The sequence below is a fragment of the Vidua macroura genome, chromosome 17 (genome assembly GCF_024509145.1).
Source record: "Vidua macroura isolate BioBank_ID:100142 chromosome 17, ASM2450914v1, whole genome shotgun sequence".
NCBI lineage: Eukaryota > Metazoa > Chordata > Aves > Passeriformes > Viduidae > Vidua > Vidua macroura.
The window spans coordinates 6,528,933-6,552,852 of NC_071587.1; the positions used below are offsets into that span (position 1 = coordinate 6,528,933).

Sequence of the window (23,920 nt, forward strand, 5' to 3'; positions counted from 1 at the left end):
TCTTGTCTAAAATATAAAATAGCATCTCTGAGGTGCTTCACCTTCCAGCCTTTCCCCTTGGGTGCTGCTGTTACCCCACACCTTGCTGAGAGCAAAGCATAGAGTCCTGGAGTGAGAAAACAGATTTTTGCCATCATTTTCATGTTTCTGTGTACAGAGCATGTCCTGGGCAGAGAACAGGCCAGTGCCTGGCTCACAGCCAGGTCGTGCAGTGAGCTCCCCTTTGCAGTGGAACTGGAGCAGAAAAAGTCTGATCAGGCAGAGATCAGTCAGAGCAAGAGCAACTTTTTATGATGACAGCCTGTAATCACCCCAGGGCTGCTACAGACACGGACCAAACCGGGATTGATCGGGGCTCTGACATTGGTTCCAGGGATCTCACACATCAATCCAGCCTCTGCCTGCCACAGTCATTGTCTTTTATCACTCTCGCCAATTGCTTTTCCCTGGAGCAAAGTCCTGCAACTTTTTCATTACCAGGACAGGAAAACAAGGCTTAGTGACAGGGAGTGGTGCCATTTTTTTTTTTTTTTTAATTTGGTCCAGAACAAAGGCTTATTATTCACTATTTCTAGCTGAGAACCTCTAAAAAATCGACCACTACAGCATCAGTGGCTTCTCAGCAGCCCACACTGCAACACTGGTGACAGCTCCTGTCCATGCCTTGTTCCAGCTGCTGGATCTGCCCGGCTTCCTCCTAACAGCTGCATTTTTAACAGTGTACTCCAAACAAAACACACACCTATTCTTTCCAGTGTTTAGAGATCCAATTTGCTCTATGACTTTAAATTTATTCTGTGGTTTAAAATACAAAAATAAATAAAATTAAGGAGCAAAGTAACCAGCAGCAGTCTTGCGAAGCAGCTTCCTTTGCATCTTTCTTGGACTGAAATCCTAAGAATGGAGGAAGTATTTGTTCTCCTTCCCTCCAGGTTTCCTGGCCTTGTAACCCATTAATATTCCTTTCTACACCTGGTGTGTGCATTTCATCAGCTTTTGGAGATCACCAGGGAATGTACATGTAGGACCACAAACAAAGGGAAAAGGCTGAAATCCTGGTAAGGGTTTTATGTTGGTATACCTTCATAAATCTTTCTGGGGGGTTTATCACCAGATTGACTGGTTTGACCAGATTGATTGACTGAAGAGAGGATGACCCCTAGTTCATCTTATTACACCTTTCAGATTCAGCAAAAGGGAGGAGCTCAGGGCACCCTCCTGCCTCCCTGTTCAAAAAGAAGGAAAATACAACTATTTCTTCTGAAGTCACCGACTCCATGAAGCAAATACTGAATGTATTTGGGAGAATGTGTGTCTGCAAGGTTTCCCTCAGAAGCCTCAGCTGCAGGAGCCAGGTGGGTCTGGGTTCTCACACACCAATTTTAAGTGTGGCCCCATCCACGGGGGGGGTAACAGGGATAAGACAGAGCCTCTGCAGCTATGCAGCCTGTTGTATTCCAAAAGCCTGTCAGACCAGCCTTATGACAAGCACCATACAAATGTGTGCATTGTGCACTCTCAATGTGCTCATCCCCTCTAATTCCTGCTAAATATTCCCAATTCTGTGGCTGCCAGGTTGTATCAAAAGGTCCTGGGAAAGCTTGCTGCTTTCAAGTGCATAAAGATAACCTTTGAATCAGAGGCAAATGCAATTCCTGTTATTTCAGCCACACTTGGCATTCATTCCCAAGCCCCGAGATGCAGCATGGCTCCCAGGGATTACTGGAGTGCCTGGAAAGCCAGCAGGCTGAGCACTGACAGAAATTAGTGATTGGAAGAGGAATACATATAATTTCCATGCAAGTTTTATACCACTGCAGTACATGAGGCAAAGCACAAACCACCTGCACATCCCACTGCCCTCGGGCATGCCTTGCACTGGGACCAGAAGGATGTGGAACACATTTAGAGATGCGAAGCCATTACTCCTCCCATATGGTTTATTGAGGATCTCAGTTTCCAAAGCATGAGTAGCAGTGAGGCCTGTTATTCTTTCCAGCATGCAAAAGGCACAAGAAAGTCATCAATGTGATTCTGTGCAAAGTGTCCCTAAGAAAACACACAGCGAGGAAATGACAGAAAAGAGCCCCCAATGGAAGAAAGCCAAAGCGCCTTCAGGAAAGTGCTGAAAAGTTCTGAAAATGGTTGTACTTTTTCAGAGTCCAAATATGCTCAGTTGGTGAAAGATGCTTTGCAAATCCGTGAAAGAAAACTCAAGAGACAGAGCCAAAACGCTTAAAACAATAATCTCCTTCATGTGCCAGAATTCAGGATGAAAGTCAAAATGATTTATCTCAAGAAAAAAGTGCGGCAGTTAAAGACAGACATTAAATTCTTTAAAAAAAAGCCCACCAAAACCAGACGTAGAAAGTGGATACATTCTAAGAGCAGCTCAATAAAAAATATTCCTTTTAATGAAAATAATTTTTAAAATGGATACTTGAAGAACAAAAATCCACCTTGACTGTGACCAGCTACTGCACCCTGCTCTCAGGAAAGCCTCCGAGCACGACAACACAACGCCTTCTAGAAGAAGAAAGTCCCCACTACCTGCATGTGTGAAATGTGGCCAGTGAACAATTTGGAAACACAAACGCACAGGACCAAGTATCCAAGTCCCAGTAGTCAACTTGGGTGTTGGGAAGCCTCTTGGGATTCTGTCTGTCCCACTGGAGCTGGCTGGTGCTGGAGGCAGTGCCACTTCCCGGTGGGCACGGCTGAGCCTGTGAACCCTTGAGGCTCTCGCTGGAGTTGAATACCTAAACCTAAAAAAGGCATTTACAAGTTGACGCTTTTTTGTTGTTGTTGTTGTTGTCTTATTTCCTTGCAGTATAGGTTTCTACTTCTAGACTATGGAATGTTACATTAAACAATATAATTATTCATTACCTTGCTTCAAATTTCATTACAGTTACTGAGGCTTCATCATAATTTCACACAGCACAGAGACACCAAACTAAACACCAAGCAGCCAGCACTAGATGTATTTTTTCTTTAAGTACCAATAAGCAAAATATCCCATTCCCCCCAGAGATCCCATCAGGAAGGAGGCTCCAAGGAAGGAGGGAGGTTTCCGCTTGACCAGCCTGAAGGCATTGGGTACCACTGCAGAGAGGAGCGTGGTGTGGATGTCTCCCAAAACTTTCCTGAAGGCGAAGCGTTTCTGTATCCTGTCAAAGAAGGACTGTAGGTTAGGTCTGCTGCCATCTTCCCAGTATTTCTTAGAGAGTCCCAGAAACTTGAGGCGGTGCAGGGTGGCTCCTAACAAGACATCGGCCAAAGTAAAGACGCATCCGCAGAGCCAGAGCTCACACTTCTGCCCTGGAGAGAGGAGACAGAGCAAAGGTAAGAATGCCTTGGGTGAGCACTAAAATCTTGCTCAAAAGGTCCACACAGGCAGGAGCATTTGTAGATCTGGGGTGTTTTTTCCCAGCTCTTTGATGGGCCAGAAGCTCAGAGCCCATCTACCAGGTTACATGATGGAGAGTACGGGGCTGCCAAAAGCTGGGAATATGAGATGATGATTTATAGCCTGGGTGAATATACAAATTTCTGGCTGCAAAGCAGCTCTGCTGCCTCTCCCCCAAGTCAAGAGCAGCAGGAAATGGCATCCTCCTGTACCCAGGAGGTCCCTGGAAAAGAGCCCTTTGCCCGCCTTGAAGGAAGATGCTGTGCAGTGACCCCTTCTGCTGTGCCAGTGCAGAGAGAGCAGCAGTGTCTGCCCTTGGCTGCACCAGGAGCTGTTTCAGGAGTGTCACGTCAACTTGGCCTATTTTAGGGATGTGAGAAATCCTCAGGAATCAAAACAATTTGCTGGATGGCCTGGCTGCTCTCCCTTGTGTGCTGCTGGGGAGGTTCTGCCTTTGTTCTCTCTCCTGTACCATGGACCCTGCTCCAGGACACCAAAACTGGCAGCACCTCTGTGGCCAGAGCCAGGCTTTTGGGGAGACAGAGCTCAGTGTGAGTGCAGGACATGAAGAAAGACACTGAAGGGTTGAGAGCCCCTGATAATGGGTGATCCCAGAAATAACCCCACTAGAGAGACATCCAAAAATAAACCCAGCTGCTGTTAGGCTGGAAAAAGCAGTTTCAGGCCAGGATATTGTTAAGCACTCCCTCAGTGCCCTTTCAATACAGAGGAGCTGGGATGGAGCTGAGGGAGATGAAAGAAGGTGCAGGTAGAGAACATCAGAAGGGACACAAAAATCCACCCTCAGTCAGCTTTGCTCCAGATTCCTGATTCTGGAGCTCTTCATTGTCCTGTGACTATTGTACCAGGAAAGAGAAGAGAGGCTCCAGTGTAGCACCCCAGGGCAGGCACTGCTGCTGCAGGGCTGCCTGCAGGACCAGGCTGGGGCAATTATGGGTAATTAGCAACCCTCATTTGTAGCTGCTTGGCAGCCTGCCTAATCCTGCTGGAGGCACTGCCCAAGTGGACAGATTGCCTGTGCCTAATTAATCAACAAATATTTTCAGTGACTAATGGCTTGTGGGGGTGCTGCAGCCAGAGCTTCTTGGGTGTGGTGGGGACCTTGTGGGTGCTTCTGCTGAGCGGTGAGGGGAGCAGGGCTGAGGCAGCTGCCTCGCTCCAGGCACTGCTGCAGGTGAAGGAGAAGGCACATGTGAGGATGGTGACTTCGGGAGAGAGCTGTGATCCATCCCTGTCTCTCCTGGCCCTGGGCTTGCACCTCTGCTGAGGTCTGGAGCCCAATGTGGCTGCTCCAGCCCCTTGCACGCCTGCCCAGCACTGAGTGGGGTGGAAGCACCGGCAAAGGCAGCTCTTCCCTTTGCATCCACAGCAGCCCCAGCTGGGATCAGCCTGTCCCAGCTGAACGGGGTGCCTGTGGCAGGGGTCCCCTGGTGCTCCTGCAGCAGCTCCCACCCTCCTCCTGCCTGCACCGCCGGCAGCCTGGGCTGCGTGGGAGTGGAGCTGCTGCACTGCAGCTCCTGGGAAGCTGCCAAAGTGGTGATCATGCCCACAGCTGAGATCCTCACCAGGCCATGGGCACGGTGTGGGAGTTTGGGGTTCTGGAGCAGAGGGCAGGGACAGCACACAAGGACTGAAGGCACTGGAGCACCAACAGCAGCAGCCATCCCTCTGCTCCAGGCACCTGGGATGTCCTCCAGGCACCTCATTAGGCTGAATTCTGCTGTCCTAGCCCTCACGCTGGTTAATGAGGGTGTTTGAGGAAATTAGGGCAAGGCAGGATGCCACTGTGAGCACACCAGGGCTCTTGGCAAATCCCCAGCCCGATGCCCTGCAGGGTCTGACCCTGGCACCTCCGAGGGCCCTCCAGCGTGGCCCCGAGAGTGACGCACGGCTCCCCGGGGCCGAGGCTGGCCCCGAGGGCAGGGGCAGCTGTGGGACCATCCCCATTGACTGTGTCTGGGCTCTGCTCTGCACCTGGCACTGTGGTGCTGGCAGCCCTCCCAGGGCCGGGGTTCTGAGCCCTGCCAGCAGTGAGGAAGAGAAGAGGAAGGACGGCGTCATCCAGGGGTGATGGCAGGACAAGGCTGCCCAGCTGTGCCCAGGCACCCCTGACTGCCAGGGCTGCTCTCGGCAGGCTCCCAGCACCGTGTGTTTGCTGTCAGGGATGGCTGGTGTCCCTCTCTCCCACCTGCTGGCATGTGACGCAAGTTCTATAAAGGCTCTCCCCTCCAGGGCCCCTCAGATTGCTGGGTTTCCCTGCCCATGCTCCTCTGGGATGTGCCACAGCCTGGTGATGTGAGGGCTTGGCTGTGGCACGTGTCCCCATCTGTGCACTTTCAGCAGCCAGTGCTCCTCGTGGTGCAAGTGCCTGGGGCCAGCCTGCTCCTTCCTAAACCAGACAGAGCAACAGTCACTGTCAGTCCCTTGCTGGGGTAGAGGGCTCCTGCCATCACCCTGTGATGACTTTGGGGCTCCCAAAGAGCACCCATGAGGACAGGGGTCCTGCTATTCCCTGTGGCAAGGGGTGCAGGGGTGGTTTGCCAGAGGTTAGTAAGACCATGGCTGCAACAACATCAGTGTACCTAAAACCAGGAGAGCCCAGAGGCAGCCCCAGACCCACCAGTGGTTGCTCCATGGGAGTTGTTCATCAGGTGCAAAGCTTTTGGCTGTTTCTGGTGTTGCACCTCAGCCTCGTGTGGAAAAACACCCCATAAACACAGCCCAGTGCCTACCTTGGTACTCCAATTTCCTTTTCTCCAGCTCAGCCTCAATCTGGTCGAGCACCATCCCAAGTTCTCCAAGGATCTTCTTCAAGTAGTTCACATTATCGTGCTCCAGGATCTTGGCCTGGGTGGAGAGCAGGGTTAGAATGTGGAATAAATGGATGCAGGGACATAAAGCATCAGGTGCCCATGTCAGGTCTGTGGGTCGTGTTCCCCCAGCACCAGGGATGTGTGTGGCTTTGACCCACTCACCATGAGCTTCTTCTGCTTGGAGAGGTAAGGCTCAGATAGCTGTGGCTCCTCTTCATGGTCCAGCTTCATCAGATCCGTGCTGGCGTTAGCTAAATGTCCTGGGGGGGGACAGACAGAAAGGCTGGGATGACCAGTGTCTGATAGCAAATCACCTCATCCTGCAGCCAAAATATTGCTGTAGCACCAACAAAAAACATCCCAGAGAGCTAAAATGGGCCAAATGCATGGCTTGCTGGCACTGTGCTTCCACGTCTGAGGGCGTGTGGCTCCGTCAGCTGTCCCTGCACACAGGGATCTCACAGGGCAGTGCTGGCTCCAAGGTATGGCCAATCCCCCTCCCTGGGAGTTTCAGGGTGAGTTTCAGCTCTTCATTTCCCCTGCTGGATTCATACTAGAGCTGCTGGAAGTTCAGTCTGTTGCTTGCTGTTTTAAGGACAGCCCTGGGCTCCTGCAGCTCCATCCCCAGCAGGCTGAACCTTTGGGATGTCCGAGCTGGCTGCCCACACTTGGGTGTACACTCAGAGCAGTGGGGCAGGGAGGGGCACAGGGGGGGTGCTCCCTCCTGGCTGAAGCTGTCCCTCCCTGGCTTGGTGTTTGAGGCTGCAATTCCACAGTGTGGGGCCCATCATGAGCATGGAGAGATGCTCACCCTTCTGCCTCTCTGGGCATAGGGAGGATGGGAAGGGCTTTGTGCAAAGGAGCTAAAGGAGGGAAAGTAGCAGAGTGAGAGGAAGAAAGGAATCCTAGAGGCAGAGTAACACCTAAGGGATAGCATAAATTACCCAAAGTTGGGCTAATGTCTTCCTGCCAGGGACCATCTGTCTTTCCCTCCTTGTTCCCTCCAACAAGGGAGGCCTTGGCTCTGCCAGTGTGCTGATGCAGGAGGTGCCAGGGCCGGCTGGGGTGGGAGCCAGCAGCAGGCTGTGCACTGCTATAGAATGCTGAAATCCCCTGTTTTCTGCTGTGAGCTTGTGCTTGTTAAGGCTGCCAACCAGCTCTCCTGGGGCTGCAACTCAGATGGAGACCTGGATATCATCCTGATTTCCTTCCCCTTGGGAAGGAAACCTCGGTTCACCCTCTCCGTGGGACACAACGACATTGATTCCCCTCAGCACCCACCGCAGCAGGGCAGCTGAGCCATTGCCTGAGTGCAGAAGATGGGCTGGGGAGGAAGGACACCATCAGCCCATGGACCTGCTCGTACCCCTCCCGTGGCTTGGGAAAAATGCCACCAGTGCTGAGGTTTGGACAAGGAGATGTGTTCAGAGACCTCAGCAGAGTGCTGGGGAGGTGATGTGAGGCAGATGGGGGCTGAAGCCATCACAGCAGCACCCTTTGGGGAAGGGATGGGCTCTGGCCTATGTCAGCCCAAGGTCTGGGGGTGGAGGTGACACTTGGTGACATGGGGAAAGCTGTCTGTGACGGGTGTCAGCAGAGGCAGGGCAGACCACAAGCTACACCTCAGGAACTGCCTATTTCTCTGTGCACAAGTGCATCCCACCTCAGCAGGACCATCTGGGACCCAGGACACCAAACGGATGGAGGTGGGAACACTGTTTTCTACGGGCTCAAATTGGGGCCAGAGCCGAAAGGAAGGGAGAGACCTGGGGCATGCCAATACCCTCCTGACAAGGTCACTTTTCTGGCGAGGAATTCTCTCCAGGAGCAATCCCTGCCATTGAGTTATATTAAGCATTGTCAATGTTTCATGAGCACTTGAAGGTCGGGTACACAGACTTATGCGGATTCATCCACTGCCTGCAACTCAGTCTGGCTGCTCTCCCCTGCCTTTGCCCTTAGAGTTATTGGAGGGAAAGGGGCAAATTCCCATGCCCCAGAAAGAGCTGAGGAGAAGCGTGCACAGCCCATGGGAGCCTGGGCACCCCCCGAGTTAGGAAGTCTCTCTAGGATGCCTGCAATTCCCAAAGCTGTGCTTTGCCATTTCCCAGCTCTGCCCCTGTCCTTTGGCAGAAAGGGAACATGAGCAGGGGCACGGTGGCTGGCTGGGCTGTGGAGCCCAAAGGAGCTGGGGAGCCCTGGGCAGCCCCGCTGGGAAGGCGACTTACTGCGGATCTCAGTGGTGGCGTACTTTGGGATCATGGAGTCGGTGGTGAGCTCGGGGTGCAGGATGCAGCCGTGCGTGTAGGCGTCCATGGGCAGCGAGTCCAGCAGCTCCCGGTACTGCAGCACCCGCGAGTGCAGCAGGCTGCCCGGCTCGGGGATCAGCTGCGGCACGTTCTCTGCAGGGCCAAGGCAAAGGTGTTAGCGGCACCTGGGAGGGCTCCTCAGCCTGCTCCGGACAGCAGGGTGCAATCCTGCTGAGACAGAGGGGCTGGCTGAGGCAGAGCTTCCACTCAAACCTGTCACGCTCTGCCCTCGCCCTCCCTGCTGCCCATCCCGGTCAGGAGTGCAGCCAGCCCATGCCCCGAGATGGGCAAACCCACGGGATCACAGGGGAGTGTATGGATGTCATTACCCAGCCCCACAGCCCTCATGTTCCCTGGGGTCAGTGCAGCCAGCCCTGAGTCTCCACACTCTAATTTCACATCTCTTAGAATGGGAGGAAAATCTTCCTGGTCTGCAGAAAAGAGCTAAAAGATGGGGATTTGAGTTTAGGATGAGTTACGTATTCTTTACGCCAGTGGCAGTGAGGTACCTCATTTTCTTGGGCTTCCTTGAAAATCCCAAAAATGGGCAATAGGAGTAGATGACCAAAGAAGCCCAGTGTATCTTCCCTCCATGCTCAGCCAGTGTCTCAGCTGCAGAAACATCCCTTGCCCTGGCTGGCTCTGCTCCTCCCTGCCTTGTTGGGTTTATTCACTTTCCATGGACGGCGGTTTGCATCGTGCCTTTTATTAACTGTCAGATTGAAATACATGGCAGGTGACACCAGAAGAAGCAAAACCTTGCTCTTGTCTCCCCCAAGATTTTTAACTCTCCCAGTTTTTTAAGGGATCATAAATGTTTATAGTGTCTGCAGAAAGCAGTTCAGAGGCAGTGAGTAAATCCACCACCAGGACTCTGTTGCCCACATCCCGTCTGCAGCACTGGACTCTCCGTGTGCCGGTGCCCCCACCTGAGTTGGGTCACATTGGCAGAAGGACTTTGGCAGATGTGAGCAGGGCAGCCCCTTGTTTCAGGGCCTGAAGTGACAGCTGTGCTCTGCCCAGCCCTGCTGCAGGCAATGCAGTCTGGCAGGGATCTGGCCGTGCCATTTTCGTGCCTGCTGGTGCCCATGGCTGGATGAGAACCAGGCAAATTTTGGTACCTCCTGTACTGGAAATCTCCTCGTGGCTCTGACCCAGACTGCCCCTGCTGGAAGGCTCCACAGAGTTGTTCCCAGTGATAGGCATCAGTGTCACTGTCCCCTGAGCAAAGGGAGGTTTTGGTGGCTCCTCCCTGCCATGGGCGGCTCGCTGCCTGCACTGCCTGGGCTCCAACTCTCCAAGTGGGGATTTTCCACCCACTTCGTGGAAAATCAGGAAAAGTGAGAAAAGTGGCCAGATAAGTGAAACAATAACTGGCCTATAGCTTGTGTGCTCCTTCCACAGGGCTCTTGGCCAGCACCTGATGGGCTGGGGCTGAGGCTGGGAACAGCACAACCAGGGGGACTGCTCCATCCCGCAGGAAGATGGAGCAACCACAATGAAATAGCGGCATGCTGGCCACCAGCCCACGTCCTTCAGCATGTTCCAGGGAGGTTTTTCATTGGGATGGCCTGACTTGCCTTTACGTGCCACAGCAACCTGCACATAGGGGCTGCTGATGCACTCTATGGCTGTGCAAGAGGGTGCAGACCTTGGAGGACACTCTTGCGTGGAAGAAATATTGCCCTGATCTGTGGTTTCTGGGCACTGCTGGGCAGTGTCCTAGGGAGAAGCATCCTCAAATGTGGCTTATTGGCACTATTCACTGCTATTTTGGGAGGAAGGAAAACATTTCTCCACATACTACCCTTTACTGATAGCTGGCCCCCAGTGTGTGTGAGCAGCTGATAAAGGTCATGCCCTTAGCCCAGGGGAAAACATAGCTCAGTAAAAATTCCTTGTAAAGGCCTTTTCAAACTGTACACATTTCTGCAAGGTGGTTGATTCCTCCTCAGATCAGCACTGCCACATCCTGGTAATGCTTTTGGCAGCTGCACTGTGGGGTGATAGGATGGAGCAGAGCACAGAGCAGGGAGTGTTGCTCTGGGCCCTCTTTCCTGGAGCTTCCCCTCTCCATTTCCCAGCAAAAAGGTAAGAAACTGCACCTGGCTGGAAAATCTCAACGACAGGAGTTTCCCAGCGCTCGGACAGCTCTGTGTCCCCCTCCTGCTGGGGACAGCCTGTTGTCACATATGTCAGACCACCTGCCCTTCGCAGAGACCAAGAGAAGTGCAGGGTCTGACACCCCCTGATGTCCCTTGGTGCTGGGGCTGCTGCCAGGCAGGAAAGCAGCTGCCATTCCCTAGGACGTGCTGCTGGTGTGGGATTCTCCTGATGGACCCATCCCTGCTGCCCCACTGGGGAGTGAGCTGTGTGCCTCCACGGAGCAGCAGCGCAGTGGCGGGGCCGGGAGAGGACAGCAGCTGAGCTGGCAAGGCGCCCTTGCTTCGGGAGCTATTTTGAGATGTTTTTGATGTCTCTGTTGCAAGGGGATGGATGCTGGGGCAAACATCGTGATGGCAAAGCCTGAGATCCCTGCTCAGCTTTGAAGCTTGCCCGGTGGGTGTCCCAGCCCAGCAGCCCCCAGGACTGGGGGAAGGAGTGTGAGATGCCAGGGAGAGGCTGCTCACCACAGCTGCCGAGCAAAGCTGACTTTGAGCTCTGTCTCAGCATCCCGGTGTGCTGGGCTCAGCAGGCCTGCAGCCCTTTTCCGAGGGAATATGAGCTTCCCTCTCCTGGCTGTCCCTTCCTCTGGGTTTGTGTCACATCATCCTCCCATGGTCCTCAGCACTGCTGGCTGTTTTTGACTTTAAAGAGGCTGTTTTCTCTGAGCCACAGCAGCAGCAGGGACAGCAGGGTCCCCTGCCCATGGAATGGCCCAGGAATCCTGGAGGAAGCAGGGAGAGGAGCAGCAGCAAACAGCTTACACCCACATTCTCTCAGCAGAGGCCCTTTATACAATTACCCAGGGACAAAGCGCAGATGTGCCTAAAGTCAGAAGTGCTCCATGAGCTGTGCCCCAGTGGGGACTCTGGTGAAATGCCACCACGCACCATGGGGACTGAGAGAAATTGTCTGGTTTGGAAGCGTGACTTCCAGGACAGAAAAGGGGGCACTTAGCTACCACACCCCCCAGAGCCCTCCAGCAATGGGTTTCTGCTGGAAATTCTTCAATTTCATGGGAAAACATAAAATTCTGAAGAGGGCTGGTGGCTTGCTGATCTTCTGGGGTGAAGATGAAACTTTAAAGGAAAAAAGTGGATTCATTTAGCAAACAGAATGTGGACTAGACACGAATTTCCTCTGAGGCACAGCCCAGCCTTGCATTACCTCCTGTGAAGTTCTTCTCCATGTAGTCGATGATCTGGTTGTAGTCGCTGATGATGTTGTCCCTGTGGATGATGACGGGCACCTCCTCGCCCAGGTTGAGCCGCATGAACCAGGGCTCCTTGTGCTCCATCAGGGGCATGCTGACGTCCCGCTCCTCGCAGGGCAGCCCCTTCTCTGCGATCACCAGCCGCACCTGGGGCAAGAAGCCAGGGAAAAGGGCTCAGCCCCACGCACCGAGCTGGTCTCCAGTCCCCCCTACACCATTACACCCCCAGACCCTTCCCTAAAACTTAAACACAGTGACATGCCATGATCACAGGCTTGCCCTGCAAGAAGCCAAGCAGCTGTTGCCATGGGACAGCTGCAAAATCCAGGCAGCCACAAAAGAATTTCTTTTCCTGGCAAAGAGGGGATACCCAAACCCATCCTGTTTTCTCAGAATCATGGACCATCCTCCCTGGTCCTGGTGGCCTGTATGACAGGCAGAGGAGCTGGAGGGCTGAGAGCCAATCCCTCAGCAGTGGGTGGAGGGAGGCAGGAGCTGTCCAGCTGGGCGAGTGATGCTGCTGTGGATCCCAGAATGGCCCAGCACATACCTGAGGAAGAAAAGGATGAGGAAGAGGAGGAAGCAAGGCTGCAGCAATGTTATGCCTTACACGTGCACCCAGTGAGTGCTGCTGTCTGGCTGAAGAAGACCTGGATGCTGACTCAGGTACGTCCCACTCCCAGGAGTGGACTCTGCCTTTACCAGATGAAGGCTCTGTTCTGTGGGAAGTTCCAGCCAGCCCCTGTGACCCTGCACAGCATTCCTCGTCTTCCTCCATGCTGACATTAGCTTGAGGGCATCACCCAGCACCTTCACACCTCTTGTGTCAAACCTGCTGCCTCCCCCTTCCCCTTCCCCTGCCCTCCTCCAGCCCTGGGCCCACCAGCAGCACTGCGGGCGTGACACCCACACATCTCAGGGGTGGGAAAGGTGAGTCCAGTCCTGTGGAGGGGCAGGAGGAGGCAGGAGTGAGGCTGGATGTGGGACACCATCACCATCCTCACCCCAATCACCAGCCCTCAGGGCAGATCCTGCTGCTCTGCTCTGTCCATGAGGCGGTGTTAATATGCACTCAGGGATGGCATTTTAGGCTTCTGGGTTATAAAACCTGACTATTATGAACTAAGTATGTCAAACATGAAAAAAAAAAACAACAACTCACGGGGGATGTGAGAAAGCCATGATTTACAGAACCACTGAATGAGGCAAAAGTACTTGTTTTCACCCAACTGGCAGCAGCTAAAAATACAATTTAACATATATAACCGTTTCTGTGAGTACTTCAGAGTTCTCGGGGAATTAGTCATTAATTATTCACAGGACTGGCAAGTTAATTTTTTCTTTTAAAGTCAAACAAGAGAAAGCCTGGGTTCCTCAACTGCATCTCGCTCCTGGCCTTTTCCTCCCAGCTGATAAATGAACCTCAGCCGGTACCACCTGGGGTATCCAGCCCCAAGCTCCCTGTGCTGCTTTCAGGAGCTGATGGCCTGGCAGGAGGCAGCTGCTGGGCATGAGGCAACCCGGGGTCCCAGGGTACCCCAGTGCCTGAAGGCATGGGGACCCCCTGCCAGCACCCCAAAAGGGGGATCCCAGACTGGGGTGACAAAACATTCCTGGGGAATTCCGCGGGGAGCCGGGCACGAGCATCCCCCGCCAGTGCGGATCCCGAGCCCGTCAGCCCCGTGCTGCCGACGGTGGCGGGGCCGACCATGTGCAGCCACCCTGCTGCATTGGGCATCCTCCCTCCTTTGTGTCGGCTCGCGGGAACGGGCACCTCTGCCCCGGCCTGCCCGCCGGGCTGCGGAGCTCGGGGAGGCCCTGGCACCGGGGAGCTTGGTGTTCCACCACCCACCCCTCCGAACAGCCCATTCTCCATATGGTGTTAATGGCTTAGGAATGATGGGGGGTTTGGGGCCGGGGGAGAAGGTTGGGTTTGCTACACAGCTGCCGTGCTGCGAAATGAGCATTTACTATTGTCTGGAAAGCGGGATTTCTTGCTGGGGCAATCCGGGAACAGAATTTCCAGGGCACTGCTGCAGTGTGAGGGGTGAATCATCGCTGCGTGCTGGGGTCCGGGATCCTCTCCTGGGCACCAGCCCGGCTCGGGACTGCCTCTCCTCCCGCAGCAGCAGCAGGGTGGTCCCGGGCCCGGCTCTGCCTTTGTCTGCGCTCCCGGCCGCGCCAGTGTGGGGCTGGGAGCGAGCACAAAAGCACCGAGGCGGCTCCCGGCGCAAGCCGTGATACCAAAGCAAAGGCAAGATTTGGCCGAGCCCCCCCCCCCCAATCCTCATCCCCATGCCATCCCCATGCCCTCCCCGGGCAGATGCTGTTAAGAGGTACAAAGATCTGCCTGGCCTCACGTTGCTGCCCCGGCCAGCCACGGGGCTGAGCCCCTCGCTCTCCCCCGAGTGCATCCATCCATCCTCCCGAGGCAAAGGGATGCTCTGGGACCTGGAGGTGATTCTCGCCCGGGAGCCCGGCCGAGCGGTTTTCTTTACCTTTTGTGAGCTGAAAGACTGGGTCCAGTGGTACAAAACCAATCTGTCCTGGGATTTGAGAGCGGGGTCTGTCGGGTCGTGATTTTCCTCCCCCTCCGTGGATTTCCCCGCGCTGTTCTCCAGCGCCGAGATGGGCCACCAGCTGCAGTTGGTGGGAGTAACATTATTGGGAGTCGCCATGACAGCGAGCGAGCGAGCGGGAGAGGGACGGGGAGCGAGCGGCGCTAGCCCAGCATCACATGGGCTCCTGCCAGCCCATCGCTCCGGGCAGCTCCAGCTCCCCGGCCGCGGTGGGCAGCGCGGGGCGGTGGGCGCGGGGTCACAGCACCGGCTGGTGGCGGCGGCGCCGGGGCTGTGGCTGGGCTCGCAGCCCGTCCCCGCGCGTGGCGGGGCTCCCACGGAAACGTGCAGGCATCGCTTCAAGAGAGGAGTCAGCAGCGGAGGCTCCTGCCTGCCTGCTGCCTGCCAGCTCGGCAATCCGGGGCAGCTCCAACCCCTGCGGCTTCCTAAGAACATTTTTCAGCAGAGATTTTTTTTTTTTTTTTTGACTGCTTTAGATATGGCGGATGCGTGATAAATAGCCACAGTGATGGACACTGGCTTTAAAATGCCTAGAAGGTGTCGTGCCTGCCTTGCAACCTTCATGGAAAGAAGCAGCAATGGCTCTTTAAAGGTATTCAATTATTTTAGGAGTGCACAAATTAATTTCTGCCTATTGGGTATAATGTAGCCCATACAGGGGCAGAGCCCAGGAGCCTGTGGTGCATACCAGAGCCCAGGGTGCCTGCCCAAACTGGACAAAGTGGGCACAGCTGGGCATCACTTCCAGAATTAGCAATGTGTGTCACAATTCCAAACTGGCCAGGAGACTCAGAAGCACTGGGGCGTCTGGAGCTGCTGCTGCTCCCCAAGCCCTGTGAGCATCACACAGAGGTTTGCAGCACAGGCGTGTAGGCAGCTGGATACAGTGACCTGGACATCTGGACTTGTGCTTTATGACACTTGGCTTTGTCATGCTCCATCTCCAGCAATCTGGGAGCCTGGAGATAATTTCCCACCCTTGGAACTACTGCCAGTGCCAGGGGATAAAGCCAGTCCTGTTAGGGGTGTTGTAGGGGCCGGTTCTGGTGAGGGTAGGGGACAGGCCCTGCAGGCACAGGGAGCCACCTTGTGTCTCAGGGCTGTGTGAGAGCTCTCACTGTGAACTACTGGGGCGGATAGAAACAGGGAGGTTTGGAAGAGCTGGTTCAAGTGGGGAAACTGAGGCATGCTTCACCCAGGAAAACTGGGAGGGAGCAGGGCCACACTGGTACCCAGCTGCATAAATATAGTGCAAGGAGCAGTTTTCTAGGGACTGGGAGATGAAATGAATTTTTTGGTTGTTGTGATGTTCTGCTCCTCAGGGTGTGCAGGAAGGTGATGAGAGGGGTGAAGCTGGGAAGTGCTGGGCTCTGCCCTGGCTCCTTCCTGTCCTCTCCCCCTCACAGACAACAGCCTCTAAAAGCAACTTATCTCCCAGTCTTCCCAAGTCCCTGAACTGGCCTCGGGGTCACCCACAGGGACAGACTCTTGCTTGGCCTCTGCTTTGGGGCTGTAAAAAAGAGGGAAAACTGAGCTTTGAAGAGCTGGCACCCCATGTAGCACCACCCTGCCCTGTGCTCCACAGCCTCCCCTCGTTGCAGGCGTCTTTGGGGGCTCCTTGCACTGGAAGGGGACACGGTGGTGTAGAAAAGGCAGGGAGCAGGTTGGCCAGGCAGCAGCTGCTCTCCCTGGATCGCTGTCCAGAAGGCCCCATCTAGTGGCACAGTTTGTGATGAATTAGTGCTGCGCCGTGGGGAGTAAAACATCACAGGTTGCTGCATCCCTCTGGGTCCTGCCGGTACGCGGTGCCTCTGTAGGGCCCTACTTATTTAGCTGGGTTTTGGCTTGCTAAACTGAGCAAGGCTTGTAGGGCACGAGGGGTGCCAGCCCCCTTCAGGGGTGCCCTGACCTTGTGTGACCTTGAGATCATCCCCAGCTCTTCAACACAGCCTCCCTGAGTGCCAGGGGGTCGGCGCGGGGCTGCCCCATGGGACGCTCGGCACTGGCAGAGCCCTGGCACAAGGTGCCATCGGAGCAGGATTGTGGCTGCTGGCAGTTTGGGAATACTGAATCCAGGGGAAGGTCTCATCTCAGAGCTGATGCAAAGGTTACAGAGATGAGAGAACAGGAGGATGGAGTCGGTCATGGGACTTCGCAGGCACAGAAGACCCCTCCCTGTTTTAGAAGGAGAGGGTGGAAAACAGGGTCTAGAAATGGCTCCACTGATTTTTTTTTTTTTTTTCCCAGTGGCCTGATTCAGTGTCTGCCATTAAAGCTCAGCTCAGATTTGATTTAGCTTCTGAAAGACAAGAAAGAAATGTCATTGATCCAGGGTGCCCTTCTGCTTCCTGCTTCAGTTTAACTAGTCCAGAAACTAGAGGGACAAGGACTTGTGCTGCTGGAAAACACCCAGGCTGGGTCTGCTGAGATAGGAAGTAGAGAGTTGGGATCTGATTAAAGTCCTGGGAGCACTGCAATTCCACTGGTGCTTTCTCAGAATATTTCAGACATATTCTGTAGATTGACTGGGAACAGATCCTAGAGCATCCACACACAGAAAAAAATCCCCCAGGCTTGTTGGGGCAGGAACAGCAGCAGCTGGGAGCAGTAGGGCTGCATTCAGCACTGTTTGTACCAGGGCATCTCTACTCATCAATCAGGCTAAAGGTGCTGTGCAGGCATTCCCAGAGAAAATGCAGTTTTGCAATAAATCCTGAGGTTTCAAGCAGGCAGCAAAAATAAATCACTGCATTATCAAAGTGATATGGATGAGCTGAATTGAGAAGGTTTTGATGGAGACCATAAGTTTGGGCCTCTCTTAGGGCCCATCATTCACCCCCAGGGGTTGGTCTGTGCTGTGCAAATGTCACCAGCAATGTTCCAGTACATTTGCTGCAAACCTTACAATTGCAGTGAAGAACCAAAATATCTGCCCTTGCTCTGCCACAGGCAGCACTAGATGTGCTTAAACACTAGCAAAAACAGGGGTTCAGGAAGGAAACAAAATGACTGAGTTACTGTCTTTTTTGCCCTTTTCCTTCCTCCTTCACTAGCAGTTACTCCAGTCCTCCACAGGACACAATGGAGGTGTGCCCTCAGAACCTGCTCTCAGGCTTTCCCTCCCATCTGGTGTTCTGGCAACCTAAATTCACTTCTCATCCCTCAGTTTCAGGGTGTATCTTGGACTAGTTTAACTGACAAGATTTGGCCAGTTCCTCTCTCTCCCTAGACACAGCAGGTCTGTGGCACATTGTCCTGCTCCACAACTGAAAACATGCCTTTCCAACGCTGTCCATCCGTGCTGGGTTTATGTAACACCAGTCCAGACACCTCTCGGGGTTCTGCACACTCTATTAAAGAGCAGCACAGCAGAAACTGCCCCAAGGTGACTTGAGCAGGCTGCCACTGCACACTTCTACAGAAGGGCCTTGCTGTGCCCCTTCACTAGGCTCCAGGTGCAGAGAGGAGTGGGGACAACCAATACCAGGCTTAAATAACCATTTTTGTGCACGTGGAAGAGCTGTGCCTCAGCTTCACACACATGGACTCTGGATCAGTGCTCACCAAGAGGCAGGGAAACAACCATTCCCATGGTGTTAGAGGGCACAGAACCAAAACATGAATAAAAATAGGAGCAGATACTCTCTGCTGAAGCAGAAACACCCTCCAAAAAATAGCAGCAGCAAAGATAGCTGGTACTAAATATTTATGTTTACAAGCAAAGTACATATGATACCAGATTTTCTGTAGGGAGAAAGAAGGGAAAGTGGAAAAACCTGAAGCGTGTGTGGGTATTGCAGGATAGAGCTGGAAGAGGGAGGTGGCATGAGAAAATGTAGAAATCAGTTACATTTAATTTGAGTAAGAGCAAATGCTGCATGCTACATATACACATGAAACTTAAGAGCAAAATGAGTTTTAGTTGTATTCTTATGTTTTTTTGATTTATTTGGATTTTAAATCTCCGCTTCCTGGACTTGTAAATTTTAGGAATGGTGAGAAGAAAATCTACAGTGATTATCATCTGAGATGAATGTCTGAGCCTTCTCCAGCACAGAATACAAGGCCAACTATTCACATCTGCTTTTCATCCATTTTTATACAACTGCTTGTGACTCCTTGGCTTGCTGACCACTCATTTTTCAGCATGTAAGTAAAAGTTACAGTACTTTACTCAGACATGGTTGTTGAGGATGTACAGCTGACACTGAAACCAGAGCTTTGTTAGGTTTTTTTAAACTAAAAAGGTCTTGAGGGAAGATGAATATGTGCCAAATTATTCAGACTTTAAGTTGCTGGGTTTTGACAAACATTTATTAATGCAAGTCTCGGCAAAAGAATTTTTTATTGCAGTATTTTCAACCAGCAGGAATGTCATAGCTCTACAGCACAAAGCCAGGATGATACACACGTCCTGTTCACCCCCTTTCCACACCACTCTGTGTATCAGACGTGCTCAGAAACATCCTGTATAGATGGTTCCACCCTCTACACTTCTGAGACTGCACAGCCCAAAAAACCTGGTAGCCTGCTTCGCTCCCCCCCAAATTATTCCACCTGTAAAGCACAAATAACAAAATATATTTTTACTTCTAAGAGCTTCACTTATCTGCAGAAAAATAGAACTGCTTAAGAGTGAGCGAGTTAGATTAAGGAAGGGTCCAAGTACACACCCGCACGTTCTGGACCTCCCAAAAAAATTGTACGGAAGAAGCATTCACAACTTGATCCAACTAAAAAAGGAGCCAGCCAGTGTTCAAGGAAAGGAGATTCATCCTATCCAAAATGCTGAATGCCTTCTCATCCTTCTCTCTAGAGCAGGATAAAGAGGATGGAGCTGTAGCTGTGAAACTGTTCTCTAAGTACAGAGATACATTAAGAATGAACATTCCAAACACGTCAAAATATCAGAAAAAAAACTAAAAGTTTTTTTGGTTTTGTTTGTTTTTTTCCAAAACATAGTGAAAACAGCATACAGAGCTTCAATATCCACAGCACAAACCAAAAACCAAACAGAGCTCATTTGATCTAGAGTGCTTTTGTTAAGGTATTCAGAGACTTTAGTGCATTCTTTTTAGAACTAAGCTCAGAAACTATATTTAATTTTTCATTTTATTAGAAAACTAAACTGTATGAGGCAAAGATACATTTAATCAAACACACAACAGTGAAAACATGGCACTGACAAGGCAATTAGCCCAACCATTGTATCAAACTCTGCTTCAGGATTCTCTATTGCTTACAGTCAAGTATACATCATCTCTGCCATGTGAGACATTTTCTTGGGAATATATAAGTAGTATTCCATGTATCCCGAAAGATCTTCAATAGTCACGTCATCCACAAAGGCTCGAGCTTGCTCAGAACAAGACCTGGGAGAGCTTGCTGAGGCTGTCCCAGAGGGAGATCTGTTCTGCAGGGAGTGGGCATGGACCCCCAGGACTGCCTTCTCGCACTCGGACAGGACGCTCCGCAGGCCGGAGAAGGAGTACACCTCCATGGTGCGCCACTGCTTGCACTGGCACTTCCTGTCCGTACAGGGGCACTGCCTGCCGTTGCTAAGCATGGATAAGGACTGGAAATCTGAGGTTTGCTTAGAACACAAGCTGTTCTCAAAGGATGAGCAGAGAGAAGGGCAATTCTCCTCCAGCTTCTGCAAAGGCTCTTCAGCGGTGAAAGCTTCCAACGGTTCAGTTCTGTCGTTACTGGCCTCAAGGTGAGAATCCTGCCCGTCCTTCGTACCATGTTCTGCTGGGACAAAAACATCTGAGCTGATGACACCCTTCGAAGTGTCTGCCTGGGGTTTGTGTTTCAGCTGGCTGTTGGCTTTCATGTTGCAATAGGTGAACTTGGGAGGGTGCAGGACCGGAGACTTGGAGCGCCGGCGCCGCGGGACCCTCGCCGATCCTCGGGAAGGCTTCCTCACACACCTGCAGGGTTCAACAGGTGAGCAAGTGGGTAACTCCAGAATCTACACAACAGCTCAGTAAGCTCTAAAATGTGATTAAAAACATTTTACAAGATTATTTTTCTGCTTGGAAATACCAGATGTCTGGACACTTACAATCTCTGACACAAAACGTGGAGGACTCTGAAGAAATTCGGGTTCCCCCAAGGGAAAGATACATACAAGGAACCCTTAGTCAAGGTGCTTCCCCCCAAGTCTTCTTATCCAAGGTGCTTCCCCCCAAGTCTTCTGCCTTAAGCAAATGATACTCTGTCATCCCAAATTGAACTGTAGTGCAGAACCTGGGTCAGTTGGAGGTGCTGGCAGAGTCACACTGAATATCCAGGTACTTCAAAAGCAATAAAAGAACCCAAGAGTGAGGTGAGAGGGGGTTGCAAAGGTTTAAGACTTGCAGAAAAGTACTACTGATGATATCAACAGAAAAGAAAGTTTTGGGAACCCTCTCTAAGAGAAGATGCAATATTGTTTTTAAAAACTTTGCTGAAATCAAAGAACAACTTATCAGTTATAGAAACATTCTGTGACAGAAAGGAAAGATATCTTCAAGCAACTAATTAACAATTCGCACTGAAAGCAGCCTGCAACTGTTCAATGTGTCATGTTTTACCCATGCCATGCTTCCTTGGAGCTGACAGTCTGCTGCTTGGCTCCATCCATGGCTGCTCTTGTCGTTGTTCTGAGAATGGTCCCGTCGCCCACGGACAGAGCTGCAATACATCTGGGTAAAAAGGGAAATGCCACATCACAGAAATGCCTGAACATACGGCTCCAGAGGCCCACATTCAGCCTATGTGCTTTGGATGCTCAGCTAAGCCCATCAAATTTGCTGCATTTACTCCCTCTGTGGTCAGTGGGTAGAAACAGGGCCTTAGAGCGATTTATACAACCCCTCTTACTATACTGGCCTCATCAAGTGGCTAAAGATAGGTGAGATGAAATGAAAGGCAGCCAAAATGCCCAGAGGTTGATGTCATGCCCTCTTTGTACTACAATGATGCATTAAAGGAACGTAAACTCAGGTTCCAAACATTCTTGTCAGACAATAGTCATTAAAGATAGCCTCCTACTCCTCTGAAATGCTAAGTCAGGCACCTGGAGCAGCAGGCTGAGGGGGAGTCGTGGAGAAGTGGAGGAGGTACAACAGGCAAGGACAGATTGCTGATTTATTTAGTTCTCGTTAAATTTTTGAGATAAGCATGGGATGAAAAAAGCATCTGACCCTCGAGGTCTAGATGACAAACATAAACGCCTCAGCACATGAATCTGTGCTTTTAGTTATGGTGGCTGCAGGTGTGATTTGGAACACGGGAAATTGTAAGAAATGAGGCTGAAATTCTAGCAAAGAACCCAAATACTCTGCCCAAAGTTGATCTTAACGGATTAGTCACAAGATCTGAGCTGTTCACAACACATGCCTGAAAAACAAGATCTTTTCATGCCTAAGATGTCATCAGGAATCAACCAAAAGCCCACACAGTCTGCCAGTGGTACTACATCAAAAGCGTTATGATTAATAACCACAGTTCCTTGATAGAGAACAGCTATTTTTTTCACAGTGCTCAGAAGACCTCCTGAAGTAGAGGGAAGGAGCAGCAAAGCAAAATATATTTCCACATGCAGAGGAAGGCCTGAATTCACAGTGTTGATGGTGGTGGGGATGAATTCACAATGTAACACTGTCGACATAAAACTTCCTCTTGTGTTTGTAAATTCTCAAAAGACTTCAAGTGAACTGTCTCAGAGTGTTAGACTGCATAATTTTATCAGCTCTTACACTACATATTATCACACACCCAGTATGTTACTGAGTAAATTTTTATTGTAAGAATGTCTGCAAACATTTTACTCCACAAAGACCCCTGAAATCAGAATGCTCAGAGCTTATACTCAGCCTGACCCTTCCCAGTGCTGGGCACCCCAGCACACTCTGAGGTGTTGGTGCTGCTGTCCAGATGCCTTCCAAGCAAAATTTTGTGCACTAAATAAAGGCTTATAATGTGGCTGCACACACCAGTGTTTAGAGGGACAGACAAACAAATCCTGTATCACACCAGGTGACTACAGCTGTGACAGTTAAAAGTGGGTTCACTGCTTTAGGTGAGTCTTTTCATGCTTCCATGCAGCCACTGTGTGATTTCAGTTGGATATTAGTCAAAATTACTCTGTAATAAAATACTGCTTTGCATACTAGACAGTTATAATGACTGTATTTCATCTGAAGTGATGCAGTTCAGAGAGAGCAAAGAACCTTTCACCAAATGGCTTTTACTTTTTGAAATGTAAAATAATAGAAAAAATACAAATATTTAATAGAAACCTGACGAATTACATTGCCTTTTTTGTTGCTCACTTACCCTGCTGCATCCACTCTCAGCTTTTTGAACGCTGTTTGTAGACTCTCCTCCTCTTCATCTTTAGCTTCCAAGTCCATGGATGTGCTCTCAGTGGGTAACCAACCGTGCCATATAGAATAAACTGAAACACAGACATTGGGATTTGATACTGAGGTCTGAACACAGGTGCTCTGTACAAAACTGACTGACAGCGTGATGGGTGCTCATTCTTCTGTGGGCAGTGTCACTGCCTTCTGACCAGACCCACCCTGGGCTTTTCACTGTGAACTCCAAAGTCTGAGTTTTTCAGAACAAGCACAGCCTGTGTCAGAAATATCAAAGTGTCTTTTTATCAACGGGTGAACACAGATCCTGGCAACCTGCGTAACTTTGAGCTGTGAGCATGGCACCTGCAGCAATGCTTTAGAAAGGTTTCAGGAGCCACAGGACGGTTTAGGCTGGCAGGGATCCCTGGAGGTGCCACTCTCTTGCTCAGGTAGGGCCATCCCACACTGGTTTCCCAGACGATGTCCAGGTAGCCTGTGAATAACCCCAAGAAGGAGGACTCCCTGGACAGCGCGTGCCCAGCCACCCTCAGAGAAAAGCGTTTCCTTATGCTCAGACAACGTTCCAGTGTGTGCCCACGGCCCCCGGTCCGGTCCCCAGGCACCAGCGAGCAAAGCCGGACTCTCCCCTCCGAGCCCACCCTTCAGGCATTTCGCACCTTGCTGAGATCCCTCCCGAGCCCTTTCTCACCGGCAGCAGCGCGGGGGCGGCCGGGCACTGCCCGCCGTGACACCCCCGCTGGCACGGGCGCGGGGCCGGGACCAGCGCCAGGCCCGAGCCAGGCCCGCGCTGCCCGCGCCCGCCGGAGGCTCCACAGCCGCGGCCGCCCGGCGCCGGCCCCGCTCCGCCACCCGCCCCGGGACCTCCCCCGGCCGCCCCGCCGGGAAGACCCGCGGCGGCCCCTGCGCTGCGGCGGCCCCTCCGCTGCCCCGGGCTGCCCTCGGGCCGCGGGGCCGCCACTCACCCACCGCCGCCTGCCCGGGGCGCGCACCACAACAGGACGTGACGTCACCGCCGCGGGGGCGCGCCCCGGCCCCGCCCGCCCC

At 52.2% G+C, this 23,920-nt stretch overlaps 2 protein-coding genes across 4 annotated transcripts; both read right to left on the bottom strand.

Annotated features, from left to right (window-relative positions):
* Positions 1-1,922: 1,922 nt before the first annotated feature.
* On the bottom strand, positions 1,923-14,889 carry GDAP1L1 (ganglioside induced differentiation associated protein 1 like 1). Its single transcript, XM_053993386.1, has 6 exons — positions 14,427-14,889; positions 11,883-12,075; positions 8,472-8,645; positions 6,406-6,503; positions 6,163-6,277; positions 1,923-3,321 (listed from the first exon to the last, which is right to left on the bottom strand). The coding sequence occupies exons 1-6, from the start codon at positions 14,604-14,606 to the stop codon at positions 2,978-2,980; spliced, it is 1,104 nt and encodes a 367-aa protein (XP_053849361.1). The 5' UTR covers positions 14,607-14,889; the 3' UTR covers positions 1,923-2,977.
* Positions 14,890-18,803: 3,914 nt separating this feature from the next.
* Positions 18,804-23,901, bottom strand: LOC128816099 (oxidative stress-responsive serine-rich protein 1-like). 3 transcript variants are annotated; one of them, XM_053993388.1, is made up of 4 exons: positions 23,839-23,901; positions 22,830-22,950; positions 21,083-21,193; positions 18,804-20,437 (listed from the first exon to the last, which is right to left on the bottom strand). In XM_053993388.1, the coding sequence occupies exons 2-4, from the start codon at positions 22,904-22,906 to the stop codon at positions 19,753-19,755; spliced, it is 873 nt and encodes a 290-aa protein (XP_053849363.1). In that variant the 5' UTR covers positions 22,907-22,950; positions 23,839-23,901; the 3' UTR covers positions 18,804-19,752. The 3 variants fall into 3 exon arrangements, with proteins under 3 accessions (XP_053849363.1, XP_053849362.1, XP_053849364.1); XM_053993387.1 differs by lacking the exon at positions 23,839-23,901 and adding an exon at positions 23,565-23,675; XM_053993389.1 differs by lacking the exon at positions 23,839-23,901 and adding an exon at positions 23,533-23,553.
* Positions 23,902-23,920: the final 19 nt, after the last annotated feature.

Coding starts and splice junctions, on each gene's coding strand:
- GDAP1L1 (XM_053993386.1), bottom strand. CDS start 14,606: ATGGCGACTCCCAATAATGTTACTCCCACCAACTGCAGCTGGTGGCCC. Junction 8,646..11,882: donor GGAGAAGAACTTCACAGGAG/GTAATGCAAGGC, acceptor TTGGCCCTGCAG/AGAACGTGCCGCAGCTGATC. Junction 6,278..6,405: donor CCAAGCAGAAGAAGCTCATG/GTGAGTGGGTCA, acceptor CTCTCCACCCAG/GCCAAGATCCTGGAGCACGA.
- LOC128816099 (XM_053993388.1), bottom strand. CDS start 22,906: ATGGACTTGGAAGCTAAAGATGAAGAGGAGGAGAGTCTACAAACAGCG. Junction 21,194..22,829: donor CTGAGAGTGGATGCAGCAGG/GTAAGTGAGCAA, acceptor CTTTTTACCCAG/ATGTATTGCAGCTCTGTCCG. Junction 20,438..21,082: donor TCCAAGGAAGCATGGCATGG/GTAAAACATGAC, acceptor TGAACCCTGCAG/GTGTGTGAGGAAGCCTTCCC.